At 56.9% G+C, this 21,521-nt stretch overlaps 7 protein-coding genes across 7 annotated transcripts; 5 read left to right on the plus strand and 2 right to left on the minus strand.

Annotated features, from left to right (window-relative positions):
* Positions 1-8: 8 nt before the first annotated feature.
* On the plus strand, positions 9-1,080 carry SPBR_06049 (ubiquitin-like protein; the record flags this gene model as incomplete). Its single annotated transcript, XM_040764311.1, has 2 exons — positions 9-18; positions 284-1,080. 2 exons carry the CDS (start codon positions 9-11, stop codon positions 1,078-1,080), a joined length of 807 nt encoding a protein of 268 aa, XP_040622371.1.
* Positions 1,081-2,290: 1,210 nt separating this feature from the next.
* Positions 2,291-3,148, plus strand: SPBR_06133 (mannose-P-dolichol utilization defect 1; the record flags this gene model as incomplete). The annotated part of the gene is made up of 1 exon (XM_040764395.1): positions 2,291-3,148. The coding sequence occupies one exon, from the start codon at positions 2,291-2,293 to the stop codon at positions 3,146-3,148; it is 858 nt and encodes a 285-aa protein (XP_040622372.1).
* Positions 3,149-5,570: 2,422 nt separating this feature from the next.
* Positions 5,571-7,316, plus strand: SPBR_05792 (uncharacterized protein; the record flags this gene model as incomplete). The annotated part of the gene is made up of 1 exon (XM_040764055.1): positions 5,571-7,316. The coding sequence occupies one exon, from the start codon at positions 5,571-5,573 to the stop codon at positions 7,314-7,316; it is 1,746 nt and encodes a 581-aa protein (XP_040622373.1).
* A 530-nt stretch (positions 7,317-7,846) lies between these two features.
* Positions 7,847-8,851, plus strand: SPBR_06074 (Mediator of RNA polymerase II transcription subunit 8; the record flags this gene model as incomplete). The annotated part of the gene is made up of 1 exon (XM_040764336.1): positions 7,847-8,851. The coding sequence occupies one exon, from the start codon at positions 7,847-7,849 to the stop codon at positions 8,849-8,851; it is 1,005 nt and encodes a 334-aa protein (XP_040622374.1).
* Positions 8,852-10,435: 1,584 nt separating this feature from the next.
* On the plus strand, positions 10,436-12,001 carry SPBR_05872 (uncharacterized protein; the record flags this gene model as incomplete). The annotated part of the gene is made up of 1 exon (XM_040764135.1): positions 10,436-12,001. The coding sequence occupies one exon, from the start codon at positions 10,436-10,438 to the stop codon at positions 11,999-12,001; it is 1,566 nt and encodes a 521-aa protein (XP_040622375.1).
* A 988-nt stretch (positions 12,002-12,989) lies between these two features.
* Positions 12,990-15,202, minus strand: SPBR_05679 (uncharacterized protein; the record flags this gene model as incomplete). The annotated part of the gene is made up of 3 exons (XM_040763942.1): positions 12,990-13,538; positions 13,640-14,031; positions 14,128-15,202. The coding sequence occupies 3 exons, from the start codon at positions 15,200-15,202 to the stop codon at positions 12,990-12,992; spliced, it is 2,016 nt and encodes a 671-aa protein (XP_040622376.1).
* A 2,498-nt stretch (positions 15,203-17,700) lies between these two features.
* On the minus strand, positions 17,701-21,177 carry SPBR_05542 (uncharacterized protein; the record flags this gene model as incomplete). The annotated part of the gene is made up of 2 exons (XM_040763805.1): positions 17,701-19,945; positions 20,045-21,177. The coding sequence occupies 2 exons, from the start codon at positions 21,175-21,177 to the stop codon at positions 17,701-17,703; spliced, it is 3,378 nt and encodes a 1,125-aa protein (XP_040622377.1).
* Positions 21,178-21,521: the final 344 nt, after the last annotated feature.

Below are 21,521 nucleotides of genomic sequence, written 5' to 3' on the forward strand. Positions count from 1 at the left end.
AGTACAACATGGCGCGTGGTAAGTCGTATGAGGAGAGTGAGTTTGAGTTTTGATTACAATATGTCATGGGATGAAATGAAATCCTCACGTGACCGAATTATGTTTTGCGCTGAATTAAACTAGAGCTTGCTGCCCCACGCTAGCTCCAGCGCTCAACGCCAGCCTTCAGCCTTTTCGTTGCCTCGCGACGGCCCAGCGAGCTAACCTGGACGTTCCTTGACAACCATCCTTTCTTATTCCAACTCCCATTTGCACACAATCAACTACATTCATTTCATGGGAGATACGGAGACTTTGCGACCTCGGTCGCCCGACCCGGAGCGTCGAAAACGGCCCAGCCGCAGCCAGTCACCAGCCCGCGAGCGCAGCGATCGCTACGACAGGGACAGAAGCGGGCGCAACAACCGCGATCGCTACCGTGACAGCCCCCGTGACGACCACTACCGCGATCGGGACCGGGCTGACCGCTACGACCGGCGCGATCGGGGCAGAGACCGAGACGAGGACCGGGATGCGCCTTCGAGACAGGACGATGGTGGCAACGCCGACGTCGACGCAGACTATGGCAAGAGCTGGGCAGACGACCGGCCCAAGCCCAAGAAGCGGTCCGGTGGCGGGTTCAAAGTGAAGGAGAAGAAACGGGACAATGACGGCGAGGGCGAGGGCGATCGTGGAGTCGACCGTGGATTCGATCGCGGGTTTGACCGGCAGGAGCGCGACCGGTCGCCACGACGGGATCGCGACGGTCGAGATGGCGAAAAGAGCAAAGACAAGGCTACGTCGTCTGGCGGCAAGGACAAAGAAAAGAAGAAGAAAAAGCCACGGGCACCAGCTCCACCACCAGAGTTTATGATTGTGCACGTCAACGACCGCCTGGGATCCAAGACGGCGATCCCGTGTATGGGCTCGGACCTGATCCGGCAGTTCAAGGTGATGGTGGCAGCGCGGATCGGTCGGGACCCGAGTGAGATCATGCTGCGGCGGCAGGGTGAGCGGCCCTTCAAGGACCACTTGACGCTCGAAGACTATGGTGTCACCAACGGTGTGCAGCTCGACCTGGAGCTGGACACGGGAGACTAAGGGCCAAGGGAGAAGGTCGAAGCAGGATTTTGTTTGGCAACTTGGAGAACACATTGTATTTCGCGTTTTTGAGCATGAGGATACCAAATATACCACTGTGTCAAGACAAACACGAAGTCGTCTAGACTGTTCAGAGGTGCAGTTGACAGGGATCCAAAGGCAACCCGTAAAGAAGTCCCACAAACGACGTAAAACACCACGAGAAGAGGCATGTTATCGTGTCGTCTGCATCTTACATCTGGGATCAAAACGTCTGATTAATCGTCACTATTCTACGACTTTGCGCTGCTGCAGCCATGGGTCTTCGGGCGGCTGCTTCGGTGTGGGACGATCCTCGGGCGCCATTGCAGCATTCCACCCTCAACCTCCTTGTGTAGTCCCAGGATGTTCTGGGCCGTCCTTGTCAGGCATCTCCGGAATGGAGTCAACTTCGATGAGGAACACGTGTGTTATCCGCTGTGCTGTCAGTATGCCGGCTATGCCAGCGACGGCGAAGCGTGGGCAAAACTGCATGTGAGGCGGAAGTGGATTGCGCCAAAATGGGTTGGGCCCAAATCGCTTGAAGCATACTGTGGTGAAAGACGGACGGGAGAGACTTAGACGACTGCTTTTGAAGAGGAAAGTGCGCCTCGGGTGACGTCTACAGAGGAAGAGGAAGGAGGGAGGAAGGAGGTACTAGCTCTAGGCATTTATACAGCGGAGGCAATGTAAGGATCGCACCTCAATAACGCTGACATATAGCCTGAACAAAGGATTATTGAAACTCATCCTTTCTTAGATCAAGAGCTCGTTTTGTAATACGACATACGTACAACAAAGATTGATCCCCCAGTTGTACAGAAACCAAACGAGGCAGAAAACAAGCATAAGGGAGTCACATGACGTATCACGCGACCACGCATCACAAGAACTACGTCTGGGCGTTAAGAGTAGCTCGACGCGCCAGGGTGTCCCCAATACTTGGGCGCGCCGTCGGCAGCGACTTACGACACTTCCATCCAATTTGCGACGTAATTTACCAATTAGCCATCTGCACCACCCCGGTTTCCAAGATCCCAGATTCCGCCCGTCCACAGCTGTTCCTTGCGACCCGGAAATCTTGTCCTCTCGGCAGAGTGTCACCCTTTTGTTTACGACGACCCGACCCGTCTTCGAGCTCCGTTCTCCCATTCGACTGCTCGTCACCCAGACTACACGCCCAACTCCCACGATGGACTCCGTTCGGTCCCTTATCCAGCCGGTGACGCACAATCTGCCGGCGCCGATCCGCGATATTGGCGTCGGCCTGCTTGGCGACACCTGCTACAAGGCGCTCATTCTCGATGTCGACGAGACCAATGTCGACTGCATCAAGCTGGCCGTGTCCAAGGGCCTGGGCGTCGGCATCGTGGCCGCGTCGGCGGTCGTCAAGGTGCCCCAGATCCTGAACCTAGTGCGCTCGCGCTCGGCCGCCGGCGTCAGTTTCCTGTCGTATCTGCTCGAGACCACCAGCTACCTCGTGTCGCTGGCCTACAACGTTCGCAACGGCTTCCCGTTCAGCACCTACGGCGAGACGGCCTTCATCCTCGTGCAGAACATTGCCATTACGCTGCTCGTGCTGCACTACAGCGGGCGTGGCGCCGTGGCGGCGCTGCTGGCCGGCGTTCTCGCCGTGGCCGCCACGGCCCTCTTTGGCCTGGCCGAGGGCACCGCGCTGTCCGTTGACGCGACCCAGCTCGGCTACCTCCAGGCCGGCGCTGGCGCGCTCGGCGTGGCCAGCAAGATCCCGCAGATTGTGGCCATCTGGCAGGAGGGCGGCACAGGCCAGCTCAGCGCCTTTACCGTGTTCAACTACCTGGCCGGCTCGCTGTCGCGCATCTTCACGACGCTCCAGGAGGTCGACGACAAGCTGATCCTCTACAGCTTCGTGGCCGGCTTTGCGCTGAACGCGGTGCTGGCCGCGCAGATGGTGTACTACTGGAACGCGCCGTCCAAGTCGGGCGTCAAGACGGCGGGCAGCACGTCGTCCGCCTCGGCCACGCCGACCCCGTCCAAGAACAACAAGGGTAATAAGTCGTCGAAGAAGTGAGCGTGACGTGGGCGAGGGCTGTGGGCAGTGCGAGTTTTATCGGAGACCGGTAGACGGAAGACGGAAGTCGGAAGAGGGCCGAGAGATTCGGGGTTGGCTAATGCGGGGGTGCGAACAAGGAATGGACAACCGGGTACTGGGACATTAGACACAGGACGGGCCTGGACGGGAGAGGACTGGACTGGTCATTCATTCGTTATTGGCAGCAGGCGACACGGGCTCACCAAATTTTCCTATGTGTCATATTTATTGTACTTGTAATAAAAATGTGCTTTCGGGATTTGATATTGTTGCTCAACCTTCTTTCGCCGTGGACGCCGTCTGTTGTCTGACACGAAGTATCTAAAGGCATGCACAGAGTATGCAATGTCATACTGACGACGCCACGGCGTCCAACGGCATCAGCTGTTCTTATCCATCACCAGGCGAAGAGGGAATTATGGCTGGTTGCATATCTGCTTTCATATCCCCATGTGTACACCGGGCTGCGGTGAAAATCTTTTCGCTTCCACCCCTTCATACCCACAGGCTTAGCACATCCGACGGTTGTTACGTTAAATGAATCGTTCGCACCCAATGTCCGCGTCGATCGGTCTTCGAGTTGATGAGCAATGCTTGCAGGGCGACGGGAGACGAAGTGGGTGCCAGTCCGTGAATGGACCCTGGATCATACCTAGTTGAGTCTAGTTGGGCGACGTCGTGCACATTGCCAGAAAAGCCCCCGAGGAAATCATGTGGTTGCGATTGTGTTGGGGGAGTCTGTATTTCGTACGTCGCAACGGTCCGCAAACTTCTCCGGTTAGAACGGCGTTCATTTTTGTGTTCGCTCTGTCTTGGTGTGCGATTTGTCCAGGAAAGAGAGTGGCGGACCGCTCCTGCCCAGACCAGACCCGACAAGGAAATTGCTCACGGGCTGGTCGGCTCGGTCGCGTGTTCACATTTTTGCCCTGATCGCTCTTTTCTGGCGGTGGCTGTTTGGTCTGCTTGGCTGCCTGCCAATCTTTTCTTTGTTTTCTGTCACCGAAGCCAGTTTGGGCAATTTGCATCGCAAAATTTTGAAGTCCACGTGAGCTCTTTCCTTCGGTAGACGATCACTTCACCGTACGTTCTCTTCGGCGGCAACTGCGATCGCCATCAGTTGCTTCCTTCTGTTTGTGCCTCGTGATGTCCCAGTAGTACTATGTGTGGCTCTTTCCGTTCTCGCAGTTTTGCTGGCATCACCTTCTCTAGACAGTCTGCCCATGCCCCTCGTTCTCCACCTCGTTCCTGCCCGATACAGAAACCCCAACCGACTAAGACAACATAAACAAACCCTTGCATCTGGCAAACCCCAAACATCCCCTCCTTTTTATCACGACTCATACACACCAAATAACACGCTACACTGACTCGACTCTTTTTTTGCCCGCCACTTGCGTCCACAATGCTACTCTTTCCGAGCCTAAGGGGCCGCTGGCCAATCGTCGGACGTTCCGGGAGAGTTTAGCGTTCCAGCGATTCCTCGCAGCGAGCCTCCAGTGGGTTGTGGGACCCTGACAATCGGCCTCAGTGTCGTAACACCCCTTCTTTGTCGGCGTCTAGCCGCTCGTTGGCGTCCTTCTTGGTTTGTCCTTGAGTGTGTCACAGTACGTATTTATATCCGCCGCGCCGCATCCCTTGGGCCTTATTTTTTCCTGTCTTCCTCCTGCTAGTGTCGATTGCACCATCGCTACACCTACGATCCCGTCGACATTGCGTGCTTGTGATTACTTGTGGTGCAAGCTGCATTGTATTGCAAATTCGGATTTCTTGGACTATACGTTGCTTCCTGCAGCTTATTTGCTTTGTTGTTACATTCGTGTCGACGTCGTTGGTAGTTTCGTCAGACCTTTCGACGTCTATTACGAGTTCCATTTTTTGTGCATTCTGGGGCTCAGCGGTCAAGGGATTTGTGGTTGTGGCCAAAACGGAAAAAAGGGACAGGGAAAAGGTCTTGACATCTATTTTGTACAGATTACCTTTCCTTTCTTCTTCGTTTTCTTCTGTTTCTTGTTTCTGTATTACACATTCGCCCATCGTCTCCTTCCTATCCTTCTTCATCTATACGTCCCCCGCGTTATTCCATCACGTTATTTTTTGTACCGACGGCGGCAGACTCGCACCTCTTCCTTCTCTCACGCTCGCCTCTCACCAGTCTCACTCCTCTTGTTGCTTTCCGCATTGTTTTCTCGTTTCTTGTCTTGCCTGTTCACGTGTGGCTCAGTTCATACATTAAAGAAAAGAAAACATTTTATATTTCTGTCTTCGTGACAGCCTCGCTATTTTTATCGTTGTTCTCGTCTGACAGGAGGCAACGAGACAAGACTTGTTACTTACACAGGACACACCCACGCTCAACCTCAAACCCATACTCATACGCAACGACAGCGTTCGGGGAAACGCCATGGCCCCGGATCTCAACTCGATGCCTGCGTCGCCGGCCGTCGGCGCCACCGCACCCTCCGCCTCCGCGCCCGTCGCCTCGTCCACGGGCCCGCAGGCGCCGCCCAAGCCGACACGTAAGCAGCCCAACATTCTGTACGTCATGGCTGACCAGCTGGCAGCGCCCCAGCTGAAGATGTACAACCCGAACTCGCAAATCATCACGCCCAACCTGGACGCATTGGCAGCCAAGTCTGTCCAGTTCGATTCGGCCTACTGCCCGTCGCCCCTCTGCGCACCTTCGCGCATGAGTATGATCACTGGCCGCCTGCCCATGGGCATTGGCGCCTACGACAACGGCGCACAGATTGGCAGTGACATTCCGACATATGCGCACTACTTGCGCCTTCAAGGCTACCACACCGTACTCGCGGGCAAGATGCACTTTATTGGCGACCAGCTGCACGGTTACGAGACGCGGCTGACGAGCGATATCTACCCCGGCGACTTCGGCTGGGTCGTCAACTGGGACAAGCCGGACACGCGGCTCGAGTGGTACCACAACGCCAGCTCGATTGAGCAAGCCGGTGTTTGCGTGCGCAGCAACCAGCTGGACTATGACAATGAGGTCATGTACCGGTCGGAGCAGTACCTATATGACTATGTGCGGGCGGACCCGTCGACGCGCCGGCCGTTTTGTCTGACGGTTTCGCTAACGCACCCGCACGACCCCTATACCATCCACCGCAAGTTCTGGGACATGTACGAGGGCGTCGACATTGACATGCCCAAGGTCAACATCCCCAAGGAGGACCAGGACCCGCACAGCAAGCGTCTCCTCAAGGTGTGCGACCTGTGGGACAAGGAATTCACGGACGAGCAGGTCAAGCGCGCCAAGCGCGCCTACTACGGCGCTGTCAGCTATGTCGATGACTGTCTCGGCCGCCTGCTGGGCATCCTGAAGGACTGCGATCTGGCTGACGACACCATTGTTATTTTCAGCGGCGATCACGGTGACATGTTGGGCGAGCGCGGACTTTGGTATAAGATGTCGTACTTTGAATCTTCGGTGCGCGTGCCCTTCCTCATCCACCACCCTCCCGGCATCGGCGTCAACGGCGGCGAGGGGCAGGAGGCCAACGCCAACTCCATCAAGCCCCACCGTGTCTCGCAGAACGTGTCGACGCTCGACATTTTGCCGACCATGTGCGATCTCACGGGCGCCACGCCGCACCCGGACCTGCCGATGGACGGCCAGTCGCTGCTGCCGCATCTGCAGAACCGCGACGGCGGTCCGGACACCGTCATCGCCGAATACACGGGCGAGGGCACTGTGGCCCCGCTCATGATGATCCGCCGTGGCGCGTACAAGTTTGTCATCTGCCCGTCGGACGGCGTGCAGCTTTTCAACCTGCAGACCGATCCTGATGAGCTGATCGACCTCGCCAAGGCGCTGCAGAAGAAGACGGAGCTGGGTGCCGTGCTCACGGCGGAAGAGGAGGTAGCCCGGCAGGTTCTCACCGCGTTTGAGGCCGAGGCCGCCGAGCGCTGGGACATGGACGCCATCACCAAGGCGGTGCGCCAGTCGCAGCGCCAGCGGCAGCTGGTGTGGCCGGCGCTCAAGACGGGCAAGTTCACCAGCTGGGACTACGACCCGCACGACGACGGGCGCGAAAAGTACATTCGCTCGCACATGGACTTGGACGATCTGGAGCGCATGGCACGCTTCCCGCCGGTTGATCGGTGGGGCAAGGATGCACGTACGTAGGCTAATGACTGAGCTCTGAGGCCCAAAAGCAAGTTTGTCTGATCTGTCAACACTTTTGTCTCCTACCTTTTTATTACCTTTCTCGGCATGGCCTCTGCAATGTTGCCTTTCTTTCATTTTATCAAACGCGACACATGAGAAATGATTAGTTTAGTTACAAATTCAATCAAACAATTGTCATATAAATACTATATATGAAGGGAAATGCGAATGTTGTAAGCCATATATATGGGTGTACGACAGACGTTGGAGTAGTATGTCGTGGAACTGACGTTGCAAGGTGATGTTAGTGCAACGTCAGTGGTTGGTTGAGACGTGCTTGATGTTGGTGGTGGAGGCGCCCCACTATTTCGGCTCCTTCCCCACCCAGCGATGAATGGCCAATTCAGTGCTTCGTCGCGTAGCTTCCTTCTTCGGCTCAACTCTACACGACTCTACACGACTTTCCCTTACCCTCACGACTCTTTTCTCGCTACGATACCCTCCTCCACCCGCCTATTCCTCTAGTCCGCTACTCCTGCTTACCCACGATGGACTCCGACGACACGGCCCTCGGCCTCACACAAGAGGACCTCAAGGCCATCGACACGGTCCGTGCGCGGCTCTACCAGCTCACCAACAGCGTGCAGCGTCTCAAAGGCGATGTCCTCATGGGCGGCGGCCGCGGCGACGGCGTGGACTCGAGCCTGCTGCCGACACCCGAGTCCATCCAGGCATCGTCGTTTGTCCTCCAGCAGAATCTGGCGTCGCTCAACGAAGTGATGGCCCAGCATGCCGAGCTGTTCCGGCGCATCGTCGTGCACCCGGACCCCATGTACCCGGGCCGGACCGAGGAGCAAATACTGACGTCGCTGCTCCGCAAGAAGCTGGAGCCGGATGTGGAGCAGGTTGCGGAGCGGGCGCGCGAGACAGCGGCGGCGCGGGGCATTGGACGGACGAGTTTTGCCGAGTCGCTCGGGGCCAAAGGGCGGCGGCGAGGGCGGCGGCACGGCGGCATGGACGGCGACGAGGACGAGGACGAGGAAGATGAGGACGAGGAAGACGAGGAAGACGAGGAAGACGAAGACGGCGACGACTCGGACAACGACAACGGCCCGCGCGAGCCGTTTGGGCTGGGCGACGTGTGGTACGAGACGCGGCGGTGGTGCATGGACCGCCTGGGGCGGTTTATCCGCGAAGAGGCACCCGATGTGTACACGAAACAGGAGCGAGAGATGGGCGTGGAGAATGTGCGGACCGGGCTTCGGCGGTCGCTCGAGGAAGACGAGGACGAGGACGAGGACGACGACGAGGACGACGAGGACGAACCAAAGGGCGATGACGACGAGGTCATCATGATTGACGACGGTGCACCACCGACGAAACCGCAAACACAAGCAGCAGCACAAGCAACCCAGCAACCACCAGCGGGCCCGGCCGCGGAGCCTGAAGTGCTGCTGTGGCTGGCGGCGCGTGGCGACACAGACCTGCCGCGGTACGTTGAGATTGAGTCGCAGCGGGCAGCAGCAGCAGCGGCAGCCCAGCGACGAATGTGACGGAGAAGCAGTACGGAAGACGGGAAAAGGGCAGAAGACTACAGGCTGTACAAACAATACCCAATGATTCGATGTTCGAGTTGAACATGCAGTTTTCTTTACAACCGCTCTAACAGCTTACGACGTGTCTCCTCCCTCTGCTGGTGTCGTATTGTGTGGTTCATAAGTGCACCTGATTCGAATACCAAAAAGTCGTACTGGATGTAATCACGGAAAACCAAAAGACGTGTGTGAGTGCTGTGTTATAGGGCAGTTGCGTCAGATGCATAACGCATAATTATCGAAGGTACGACGACCGACGACGTGGGGACCTGTATTGGGAAGGAGTGCAAGTCGAGCCGATTTGAACTGCAGCGGACGTTGGGCGCGGCAGGCACTACCGGGCACTCTCAGGCACCTACTAAAACAAGACTTATATGGCTTCAATATGCTTGGAAAGAAACAAGCCGCATGTGCATGTAAGTTCGTTTGAGAGTGTCTCGCATACCGGCAAATTGAGATTAATGTATCTTGTTCCCGGCTTCGACAGTACCAGGCCGTCCGTCGTAGTTATCGGGTCTGCACCTTTGCTGGGAAGGGAGGCTTTCTTTCGTCCTCCGTAAATGATCAGACGTCGTGTGCTTGTGCTTTTTCTCCTCGGCCAAAGTCGCAGGCGCCCCCTTCCCGTTGGTCTTTTTCGCCTTGGTTCCAAGAATCTTCGGCATTGAACTTGTCAAATCGCTGATTGGGACTCTCACTGGAAAATGCTGTCAGCCCTGTTCTCGTGCGTGATGTCAGAAAGCAGTGCTTATTTGGCTCGCAATCCCTGGATCGGTCTTTCCTCGCCAGAGCGCCCAAGCGCACCTTCCTGCAACTTGACGAGACTTTGCACCTTCCTCAGCCGCATTGGGGGCAACTACTCGGACAATCTCGTCCCAGAATCTGACGCCAACCGCCATTCTGCCCCTTTTCTTCTCTCATCCACTTTGGTGAGATGACGCGCAAAACAAACCTCGCTACCAACGCGTGCGATCAGTCAACAGCCACCAGGCGTCTATCCAAATTCGATAGTTTGATTCCCCTCTTCGCCTCCACCACCTGCTTCCCCCATCTTCAGCCCAATGGACCCATACAGCACGGATGATGATTCTCACCCGCCACTGCTGATTGAAGAAAGTGACAAGTTGGCGTTAGACCCGTCTCTGGTCGTCTTTCGTCGAATCAGATTTGGTTTGGGATGACGGCCATGGACCTTAACCCGGTTCAGACTACCTGACGGGGTGTGAAGGGAGTGAGAAGTGTAAGAGTTGCAGTTTGGCGCAGGCGGCATAACTACATAACGGACAATTACGACGTGCAAAATGGAACGAGAAGACGTCAGACGACGACGACGACAATTCAAAGCGAGAACTTGGGAATCTCACTGTGCCGCTAAACAAATCAACAGCGCCCCAGTCGTGGCTCTTTCTTGCATGTTGCTCAATCATCTTTCTCGTACCCTCCCCCTTTCCCTTCCTTCTTTCAACAGCATCGTCTTGTTTTCTTCTGCCCATTGCTTTTTGCCCGATTTTCTCGCAGGCTTTTGTTTACACCCCGCACGACACAATGGGCGAAATGCTGTTTGCTAGTGCTGCCTATGCCGAGGAAACCCGGACTGGCGGCGGCCTCACAACGTCTCAAATTGTGACGTCGACGCCGTCAACTGCGTATAAGATTACTGCCGCTGGTGACGACTATGACGAGGCCACGGGAGTACGGGTGAAACGAAGCGCTTCTACCACACGACGGAAATCCCAGCCATGGAAGTCACCGGATGGGGACTACACGGGAGAGACGGACGTCAAAACACTGACTTCTCATGAAGCATCACTGCCTTCACATACTGAAGCAGACACGCAACCACAAGAGATTGGCAGCTCCTATACTAGGACACAGATATCACCAGCACCCTTGGTTTCGCAGGAACACGCGCCACTGCTCCACCTGCCCCTCGAAATCCGCCTTCAGATCTACCGTTGGGTTCTGCTGCTGAGCACGGTTGACCGAAAGCCAGGCTCGACGGCCACTGCAGCAACAACCACCAACGACTCTGCCATGTCCGTCTCGAGCACGCTCTTCCACTGTATGCCGCCCTACTTCTTCGACAGCCCGCAGCACTTTGGCCCGGGTGACGGTATCATGTTTATGAACATGTTTGCCAGCAACGAGCACCAAAGGCCGCTGCACTTTCGGCGGCTAAGACCGAAGCCGCCGACCAACGAGACCCCGCAAGAAGACCATCGAGACCAGAAGAGTACAGTCTTTGACGACGTCCCGTTGCTCGCCTCGTACCGCCCCGTTGGCCGTGCGTTGCCTGTCGGCCTGCTCGTCAGCTGCCGCCAGGTCTACCGCGAGGCCCGCACCATCGCCTTTGAGACGAGCGAGTTTGTGTTTGTGCGTCTCTTCTGCTCGGGCCTGTCGACTGCTCACTCCTTTATTGTGCTCGGTAGTCAGTCCTACCCGGGCAACGTAGGTGGCGGCATCCCGCTCCTGCAGCCCTGGCAGCGCGACTGCCTGCGCCACGTGCGGCTGGAGCTGGACGTGAGCGTTGCCGACATGGGCTGGACGGGACCCGAGCGGGATCCCAAGTATGTGGCGGCCGAGGGGTCGGACGCTTCGAAAGACGGGCCCAAGATCATGGATGGGCCCAAATGGCTCGCCCTCTGTGACGCCCTGGCCAACGGCCTGCACGGCATGCGCGTCCTCCTCAACATTACCGAGGAGCAGTACGACATGAACGCAGAGCGGGACGAGGGCACCAAAGAAGACGACGAGTACACGTACACTCCGGACGAGGCCGCTGCGGCTGCCCGCAGTGTCTTGGTCGAGGGGTTCACACGCCTTGCTGCCCTGCGCCAACTGGAGATTGAGCTTGCCTGGGTGCTGCGCGGCCGCTTCCGCAGCCGCGCCGCCAACTTGACCCCCGCTGCCGCGCGCGACAACCTCATGTGGTGTGCCGCCGTCGAGACGGCCATCCACGCGGCGAGACAGGCACGACTGGAGACGACAGCGGTATCTAGAGCATCAGAGTCGACGCGCCGCCCTGTGTTGACCAAAGTCGTCTGCGTGGAGCGCATCTACGACGAGGAGTTGGAAAAGGAAAGGGCTTTTGTAGAGGGTTCTGGCTTCTAAATTTTCTGGAACCTTGGGCTTACTCGGTGGTCATCATAATGTGTGCGTTTTTGTTATTATTATTATACGGGCAACATTCAGAGCGGGCATGTCTCCATTTAACTAGATTTGTTTTTTTACTCCCCGCGCTATAATTCACTTCATACGTTAAAGGATATCCATGCACCACATTAGTCTGGCAACAATAGACAAAGTTAAAAGGCAACGCTAATATCCATTGTGTCTAAAGCGTACACATGGCCCCCTGCCTTGTAATAAATCACCTACAAGGCCCAGGCTTTGCTCCCCCTGTCGATGAAGGATAGCACGTGAAGTCTGGGTCCTCAGTATGAGCCCAACGGCAGTCGAATGCAGTCAAAGCGGTGGAGAAGGAGAGAGAGCACACGCAATCGTGAAAGGGTAGCTTTTGCCATTCGTTTCGTCATTGTCGTCGTGTGTATACGCGATAACCAACCACAGAAAAAACAATATAGAAAGAAGAAGAGAAGAGTTGAACAACAAGAGAAGACAGCAGGAGGGTGTCATGGGAGACAGGGACAAGGAAAGATGTTTGACAACAACAGGAAACTTGGTTGGCCGAAGCCAAGACGGCAAACGCCCTTCTTATAACAGCTTCGTCTCTCTCCTTCAGCACGTACTGTCGAATCCACCTTCATGCTCTTCCTTTTGTCACCGCCCCGAAATAACCATGATTCGTTCTCTTCGAGCCGTAGCAAGAGAAGCCACAAGACAAAACAAAACGGGAACGAGCCAAAAAGTAGTATATGTATGTAAAAAGAAAACATGAAAAAAAAAACAACCCAAGAAAACCGCACCGCCAGACACCTCCAATGGGGCCAAAAATGATGGTAATGAAAGATGAAAGAGAGCAAGAATGTAAAACACAACCCATAAGAATGGATACTGCTTTTGACAAGGGCGCTTGGGTATGCAATGTTGCCTAGAGAGGTCAAATCGATATGCCAGTAAGAGTGGATGTCTTGCGCAACTATAACTCCTCTTCGTCCTCTTCCTTAAGCGGCGGTGCTGTTGTGGCCGAACCGGCTGCTGCTGGTGACGGTGACGTGCCGAGCGATCCACTCAAAGCGGCTCCCAGGCCCGATCCGCTTTGGCTGCCGGCCTGACCAGGTCGGTTGTATGCCGCCTCAGCCTTGGCCAGGATATCACCGAGTGCTGGTGGGAAGGCACCCGAATTGAAGACCGATCTTGGGTCGGCTTCGGAGCCCTCGGCTACACTGGCCCGGTGTCGCTTGAGCGGGCTGCCAATCACGGAGTCGTCTGGCAGGCTCTTGCCATACAGCGACCCTGAATTGGCCGATGTGCCGAGCACAGAACCGTCGCCTCCTGATACGCTGCCGCCTGCGCCGCCCGACACAGCCGAGGCGACGCCAGATGCTAGGCCCGAGGCGCTCGGCGTGGCACCGCTTCCCTCGGTCGGTGTCAGCTCGCCGCCAAAAGGCCCCGTGCTCGGCGATTTCCGGGCGGTGTTGGACGAAGCCGCTGCGCTGTCAGGGTCGACAGAGTGTTGCCGCTTGAGCTGGAGGGGTTGTTAGCAGGGACCCATTTACATTAATATGCTTACAGCCGAAAGGGGAAAAAAAAAAAAAAAAAAAAAAAAAAAAAAAAAAAAACTAAGACCCGAATGCGGTTGACACCGTCAGCCAGCTCACCCGAGAATTGGGCGTCCTCGGGCGCCAGCCTGTCTGACGACTTGCCACCATCCTTATCGTCGGCATCGTCCATCTTGCCCAGAATCTTGTCGTCGTCGTCATCGTCGTCGTCACTGTCTTCGTCCATGGTGTTCGTGGTGGCGTTTGTGTTTGCCACGCTGCCGTTCCGTTTGTGGCCCGTCTTCTTCTGGCGTGTAGGGTCGGCGTCGTTGTCGCGGAACGTCGAGAAGCCGACGGTGCCGGCTGTCTTGAGCGGACCAATACTGGAGAAGTCGAGCTGGGCAGACTTGCGCTTGGCGTCCGGGGCCGTCTGTTGCGCGCCCTTGGCGGACGGGATGATGCCCATTTTACTTAGTTGGCCTGGGCGGGACAGTTAGCAACATTGTCAAAATTTATACCACGGGGGGGCAATGTACACCGCAGGTCCGGTTTTTCGTTTTTGGTGGGTTGACGTACGCTCGCCGCGGTAGAAAAAGGTAAAGACGGCGTAGGGCTTGTCCGGGCCGTCGATGCCAGTCACGGTCTGTGTCGAGATGGTCTTGGGGTCGAGGGTCTTGGGCTTGGCGAAACTCGTCGTGTGCTCGACGTCGGCATCGACCCCGCTCCCGCCGTTGCCACCACCCTCGGCATCGTCATCATCGTGTGCGTCAAACTGTGGAGAGTACTCTCCCTTTTTGATCTCGCCGGAAGCCAGCACACGGAACATGGCGACCTTGATCTGGCCCGTCGCCTCGGGGAGCTCGTCGTCGGAAGATACAGAGTCGTCCGAAAGGTCGTCGTCCTCAAGCGCCTCGACAGGTGACTGCGCATCGGCGCCGCCGTACCGCAGGTCACGGCTCGTGCTGCTCTTTCGGCGATGGTTGCTCGTATTTGTGGAAGATCCATTCTGCTGCTGCTGCTGCTGCTGCTGCTTCTGCTGCAGCTCTTGCCTCCGCCGGCGCTTCTCGAAGCGCTGCCGTCTCTTTTCCAGCTTGGCCGCGGCGTCGTGTCCCTCAAGATCCAGGCCGTTAAGCCAGCGCTCGAGGCCGACTTCGCGGAACAGGAACTCGCGCTCAGCCAGGCCGCCGCCCTCTGTCTCAGGAACTTGGACCCAGCGGCTGTTAACCCATGTTTCTTCGCCAGGCCGCAACAACGTGGCCACTTCTTCCTTGGCGCGGCCGTCAAAGTAGATGTAGGCGGCAATGGTCTCGTTTTCGGAGTTGGTCATGGGGATGTAGGGGGTGACGATGCCGGCGAACTTGCTGTCGCTGCCGGACGAAGGCAGCTCGCCGACGACGTGTGGCTTGGGATAGGGGTTGGCATCGGAGGCCTTGGGCGTGGAGTATGGAATGGGCAGGCCCGGTGTGAGGAGGGTGATGGAGATTGCGAACTTGGCGGCCTCTGGTTTGCCGGAGTCGGTGGACAGCTGGGGCTGCGGGACGGGGATGTAGCTGTTGATGCGGGAGACACGCGACTGTTTCTGGATGCCGTGCTCGGGGAGCGGCGCACCATTTGCATGGATGCTGACCGCGATGCCCTTAAAGCAAGGCATCGTGGTGGACGGAGGGGGGGGGGATAGGGAGAACCTCGAGAGGATGGGCCCGAGAACAGAACTGGGCAATACAGCAGTTGATGTACGCTCTTGCTGCTGTGTATGAGTGTAGGGGATGCTGATGCTGGATGCCTGGAGATGAAGAGCAGCACGGAGTTGGGTAGAGGTCGAGTGATGCGGCCAATGGCGAGAAAACAAGGCCCAAGGAGAAATCGATACTGTGCGAATCAGAAAATAATAAATAAAATCGAGCTTCCTGGAGGTCGCTCGAGAAAAGATTCTTGCACGGCTGTGGCTGGTAAATTGGGACAGGAGAGTCTGCGTGGGTCTCTAGTGCGTGCTCAAGCTGCGTTGGTCGGCGTTGCGGCTAGGAAGCTCGGCTGGGCGGCATGGACGACCAGGGTTCGGTATTCGATGCTCACTAAGCTGTACGGCAACGATACAATAGCCACTGACGGTGCGATCGTGATCGTTGAGACAACGTGCTGTAGAAAGAATGTCGGGATAGGAGGCAAATGGAGACGAGGCCGTGGTTCGTGGGCCAGCAAAACTCGACGTTTGTTAGGGACCGGGGTGGTCTGCGACAGCGTCTCGAATCGTAGCGGTCGAGTCGAGGTTGGCGGGGCTGAGAGAAGACGCGAGGCAGAGACGAACCACGAAAACTCTCGAGCAAGATTGAGAGATGGAGTTGCTTGCAGCAACAAGGCGGAGAGCGGATTGCCGGTGAGGAGAAGGAGACTGCAAATTTCGGAGGGGAAGAATATTCGGCCTGCGTTTCCCCAGGGAAGTAGTGGAAGGAGGTGAGTCGAGGCGATCGTAGGAGGCTGGGGACTTCCTTCCGCCTGGAAACAATTTGCGCTTTGTTCCTTCTCTAATACCGGGCGTTCTGTCTGGAAGCTGATCCTGTTCCTTGTCTAGGAAAGGGCATTCGTGGCGTCATGCAGTCGTGCAGGAAAGAAAACAAACAAAAAAGGGAAAGAGCAAAGAGCCACAGATCGCAGGACTGGCTTGAAGACGTAAGTTACAGGGGCGCGGGACACGGTCAATGAGGGGCTTTTGGGCCAGCGAGGCAATGAGGCACCGGGGCACACCTAACGGCGTAATAAGGCGTCGACAACGGGGGCAAACTATGCAGCACGCGCGCAGCCGTTAGTGTGTGCGGGTGACTGTCGGAGCGCAGCTGGACAAGGACAACAAACAGCGAATCTTGGGACTAAAGTTTGGGGCGGTTAATGATGTGGCAGATCGTTGTCATGCAGCGTGGCTGCCGGATTTGGGACGTGCTTTGCTACTGTGACACGCACGTTCTTTCACGTTTGCTGTTCCTCTCAGATCTATTCTCATATCTATTGTTTGTTCCTGTGTTGTTCGTTGTCCCTGCCGTTCCATTGTTGCACTTTAGTTTATTCTCTTTAATTGTCATTAGCGGTTTCCCTACGCCAACCGGCCGTGACTTCTCCCTTCTAGGATGGCCACATGCTCCTGCTTTTGGGAGCGGGACTGTCGCGTCGTAATGCAGAGAGGCACCTTCCGAAGCTCGCAGTGAACGTCGTACCTGCCGGGGCTAAATCACTCGTAGGCAGCAGACACTCCTTTGACGAATATCACTTTCTATACGATACACGGCTTCTCCCGTCAGGAACAGACCTAGCAAGAGTAGCCATTCTTTTTTGTTTAATAAAAAAAGTCTGTTCCTGCGTGATCAGTAAGATATGGGTTGTATCAAAAGCACAAAAGCGAATGAAAAGTGATGGGGAAAAGGAATGTGCAGTTCTGGCGGTGAGCAAAAACATGGTCGCTCTTTCTAGTTTTGGCGTAATCACGCCAGCTACAGAGTGGGGGAGGGAAAGAGAAAGAGCATCTGCTCAACAAGTGAGGGGAGAGGGAGGTCGGTTGAGGAAAGTAGGAGCGAAAAGCATGAAAAGAAAATGGCGGGGATTTGACCAGGCAAGAGCGACCAGCAGCCAACAGCGCACATCAACAACAGGAAAAGCTCTGTGGTGGGGCATAGCTGGCGCCAGGGCTGGGACTGGACAAAAGCTTTGGCGGCAAGTGGAGTCCTGGCAAGGTGGAGCGGCAGGAACAAATGTGAAAGCAATTTTTGAAATTGGTGGTGTGGTTGCCGTTTGTTTTGCATAGTTGGTTCTCGGATGTACAGATGGGAAGGCACGCTGTCGCGTACATTGCTCTATCCGCACAATCTCGAGTCCCATGAGGTTGAGCGCGGTGTGACGAAACGATCACATTAGCAGGCATTGGGTGAGCCGGTGACAACGTGTGCCTACGAATTACACGAGGAAGACAATGAGGTCATAAACAGCACGGTGCATGCACAGTGCACGTGGCCTTCGCAGTGTGCGAGCTACGAAGTAAAGTTGTATGTCTTTTCGATAAGTCCAGTAGTCTCATATTCTAATATGCGAACTGTCTACGAGATACAGACTATTGTTCACTTGCTTCGAGGGAATACGCTACCTGCCCCGTCTCTTCGTAACACTTTACCACTGCGTCTTCCACCAGGACACCATCGTTGCTACCAGCCCGCTCCCAATGACGTCGAAGCCGGATTGCACGGTGGCACTCGCTGCCTCCGTCTTGTGCGTATCGAAAACAAGGCCTGCGCGTCCAGGCCGGTCGTTGTCGTACTTTCCAGTATAAAAATCAATGAGCTTGATGGCTGGGTTGCGGCGTGGGTCTGGGTCGGAGGCGCGAAGGCGAGCCACCCATTCGCGCTGCGGGACAATCTCAAATTCGAGGCCGGCGGCACGCAGAGCCGGAAGCAGGTCGTCGGTCCAGCGGAACACGTTGCGGTTCTGGACCTGGTAGACCGTGGACAGATCGACGGTGCCGCCGGTGTCGGCGTCGTCTTCTTCAGGCCGCCCCGTCAAGCCAGACAGCTCCAAGACCGCGCGTGCCATGGCATCGACAGGCATCCACGACGGCGTCTCATCCAATGCCGGCAGGGCGCCCGTGGTACGGGCGCTCTGGAAAATCAGCGGGATGGCCTCGGAGGTGTTCCAGATGCCACGCTCGGCGTCGCCAATGATCTGGCCCAGACGCAAGACCCGCGCGGTCATGCCGGTCTGCTCGGCGGCAGCACGCACAATATGCTCCGTGACGACCTTGGAGCGGGCATAGCCCATGGCCTGGGCGTGGTGGAGATTGGTAACGTATCCTTCGGAAATGGTGGCAGGGAGGGGCGCACCAGCGGCGGCCGAGATGGACGAACAGAAGAAGACACGGGCGGCTGGCCGCCCGCCGCCCACGTTTGAGAGGGCGACGTCGAGCAAATTGCGCGTGCCGCGGATGTGGTGGGACTCGAAACTGCGGACGCCGAGGCTGAAGTTGACGGCCCAGGCGGCGTGGACGACGGTGGTCAAGGTCTCGCGGAAATCGGCCAGCACCGTATCGTCAAGGCCGAGCGAGCCCTGGCTAAGATCGGCGGACAGACAGACAACGCGCTCGTCCCGTGGAAGCGGCGATAGGCCCTTGGCGACAAGTGTCACCTGGACACGCTCTTCGGCAGCGGCGCGTGACGGGGCCCGGACAAGACAGTAGACACGTGCCACCTGTTGTGCGTCCTTCTGGACGAGCTGATGCAGTATGTGTGCGCCCAGAGAGCCCGTGGCGCCGGTCAGTAGCACGGTCTGTGGACCGCCGTGACGTGTTTTGGTTGTTGTCGAGTCGAACTTGGCGAACGCTGAAAAGTCACTGTACTTGGCAATCAGCTCGTCCATGGCCTTGATCTCGCTGGTGTCGTTGCTGTCATGTTCGCCATTACTACCGGTCCGCAGCGCCACAAAGTGCTGGGCGAGCTGGCGGATGCTGGGCAGCTCAAAGACGACATTGTGGCCTGGCTTGCGGCCGCCGAGGTCGATCTCTCTCAAAATCTGGGCACGGGCCGTGATGGCCTGCAGACTGTCGACGCCAGCGTCAAACAGGTCTGTGTCGGCCTGCAGACGATCAGCAGGGACACCAAGAGCCTTGGTGAAGAGGTCGAGGAGGTATCTCTCGACCTCGGTCTCACTTAGAGTGAGGAGAGGCTTTGACGATGCGGTCACTTTTGCGCCGTCGCCGGCCGCACCCTCAAACCGGACGTATGCGGCCTCAATCTCAGCGGCAAAGCGCTGGTAAAAGGCGGCCCGGATCACAGTGCCCTTGTCGGTGCACGGATACTCAGTGTCAGCTGGCAGGATCGCGACCATCTCGCGCGAGATGCGACCAAACGCCTCAGTCTGCGCGTTGGTGGCCTCAATGGCGGGCATCAGCGCATCCAGCAGCAGCTTGTTGTTGCTCTCCGAGGCCAACGAGGCGGCCTTGTCGCTTGGCACGATCATGATGCCCGGAACGGCGCGACCGACACCAAAGACGACACACTCACGCACAAGACCGTGCTGGCGGATCTGGTGCTCGTAGGGGATGGGTAGGACCTTCTCACCGTTGAACAGAGTGACGCGATCGTCGATACGGCCGAGGTGCTTCCAGGCGTCGTGCATCGTCGGATGCTTGGCAAACAGGTCACGCGTGTGGAACGAGTTGGGCGGGTCGTCGCTATTGGACAAGACCTTGGACGGCAGGCCGTCGAGCACGACGCACTCGTAGGTTGTGTCGATGCCCTCGGCACCGGCACCCAACGGTACCATGCGCAAGAACGGCTTGGCTGACGGCACGGGTCGCATATACGCCCACTCCTTGTCCATCTCCGGGTCGCGGAAGGACGTCATTAACTGGCCCATTTCGGTACTGTCGGTCAGCGTCAGCGGGTTCGTTTGGGAAGGCAACTGAGCAGAAAAGACAAAAACAATAAAGGAGGACGAAGACATGCAAGGACGGAAAACGCACGCTCCGTAATGGCCCGCAAGGTAGACACCGGCAGCGACGAGCCGGTCGCCCAGCTCGTCTGGGCAGCTGCTGCCGCCGTACAGGACCAGCTTGAGCGCGCGCAGCGCGTCGATACCGCGCGGATCCTCGGCCATGAGCTTCAGCGCGTAGGGCACACAGTGTAGACTCTCGGGCGCGACGGTGCGCATCGACGCCACCAGCGTGCTGCCGGCAAGCGGCAGGTTGGCGTTGTAGAGGGCGGCGGCTTTGCCGGCACATAATGCGCGGAACAGCGTCGAGAGTCCGTGGTTGTGGAAGAGCGGCAGCGTAATAAAGGCGCGGTATGGAATACCGCTCTCGTAGTTGGCGAGACAGGCCGCGTGCGTTTGGAAGATGGGCTTGGGAAGGCCCGTCGAGCCGGATGAGTGGATGACAAAGGCAATCCGGGTTGCTAGACTGGCTGCCGGCATGGTTGCAAACGACGGCCAAGCGGCCTCGACCAGTGCGTGGTTGTCAGCAGCAGCCGCTGCTGCTGCCGTATCGGTCGGGGCGGACACCGTGGTGTACTGCCCGTACTCGCTGAGACTAAAGACAGAGACGGGACCATGCCCTTGGCCGTTTGCTGTTGACGCGGTAGCTGCAACTTCAACGGCCGCGGTCACATAATGAGGCGACACGATGATCTTAGTACACTGCGTCTTTTGCAGCAGGTTAACAATGGCCTCCGTGGCCAGCCTGTTCGACAGCAACAGCACAGCAAAACCCAACCGCGACAGTGCAAACATCGACACAACGTAGTCTACATTGGAAGGTGCCAGGAGTGCAACAACCTCGGCCTTTTGCGCACTTGGATGCTGCGGAACAACGCCAGACTGCAGATACAGACTGGCCGCGGCATCTGCATAGCGGTCAATGTCTCCGACCGTGTGATGAACGTAGTCGTCTTTGCCCCGCGGCGTGGCCGGGTAGGCAAAGAAAGGGGAATGAGGACCCTCCCTCACGCGGCGGACCAACAGATCGTTGACGACGCGTAGCGGCGGTGTCGGGGTCGAAGAGGATGCGTCGTTCTCGACGGCAGAACCCTCTGTGCGAAATTGGCTGTGCGGTGACAAGGGGCTGGCGGCCGACGACGAGACCGGAGCAGCAGTAGCCATCATTGAAGAGTGACGGGCGCGGATGGGTGCAATAAATGGTCTTGTGGACTGGTTGTGCAGAGTTGCTTTGGAGCAGACACGTGAAGAGAGGTGTAAAGAAATAAGTGAGATGAGAACAAGATGAAAGCAATATAAAAACAATGCGAATTATTGGAAGGGAGTAAAAATAATGAGTAGATGGGCCTTGGAGAAATACAGGGGCGAGATGCAAAGTCCAAATAGTAACTGAAACGCCGAGAATCAAGATGTCATGGGATGCCTTTCGTCGTCTGCGACATCCTGTTTGTTGTCCAATAAATGCAGACACAGATGGGCACGAAAGGTCCAGAAGTACTTCACAAAAA

This window comes from Sporothrix brasiliensis (genome assembly GCF_000820605.1).
Source record: "Sporothrix brasiliensis 5110 chromosome Unknown Cont15, whole genome shotgun sequence".
Taxonomy (NCBI): Eukaryota; Fungi; Ascomycota; class Sordariomycetes; order Ophiostomatales; family Ophiostomataceae; genus Sporothrix; species Sporothrix brasiliensis.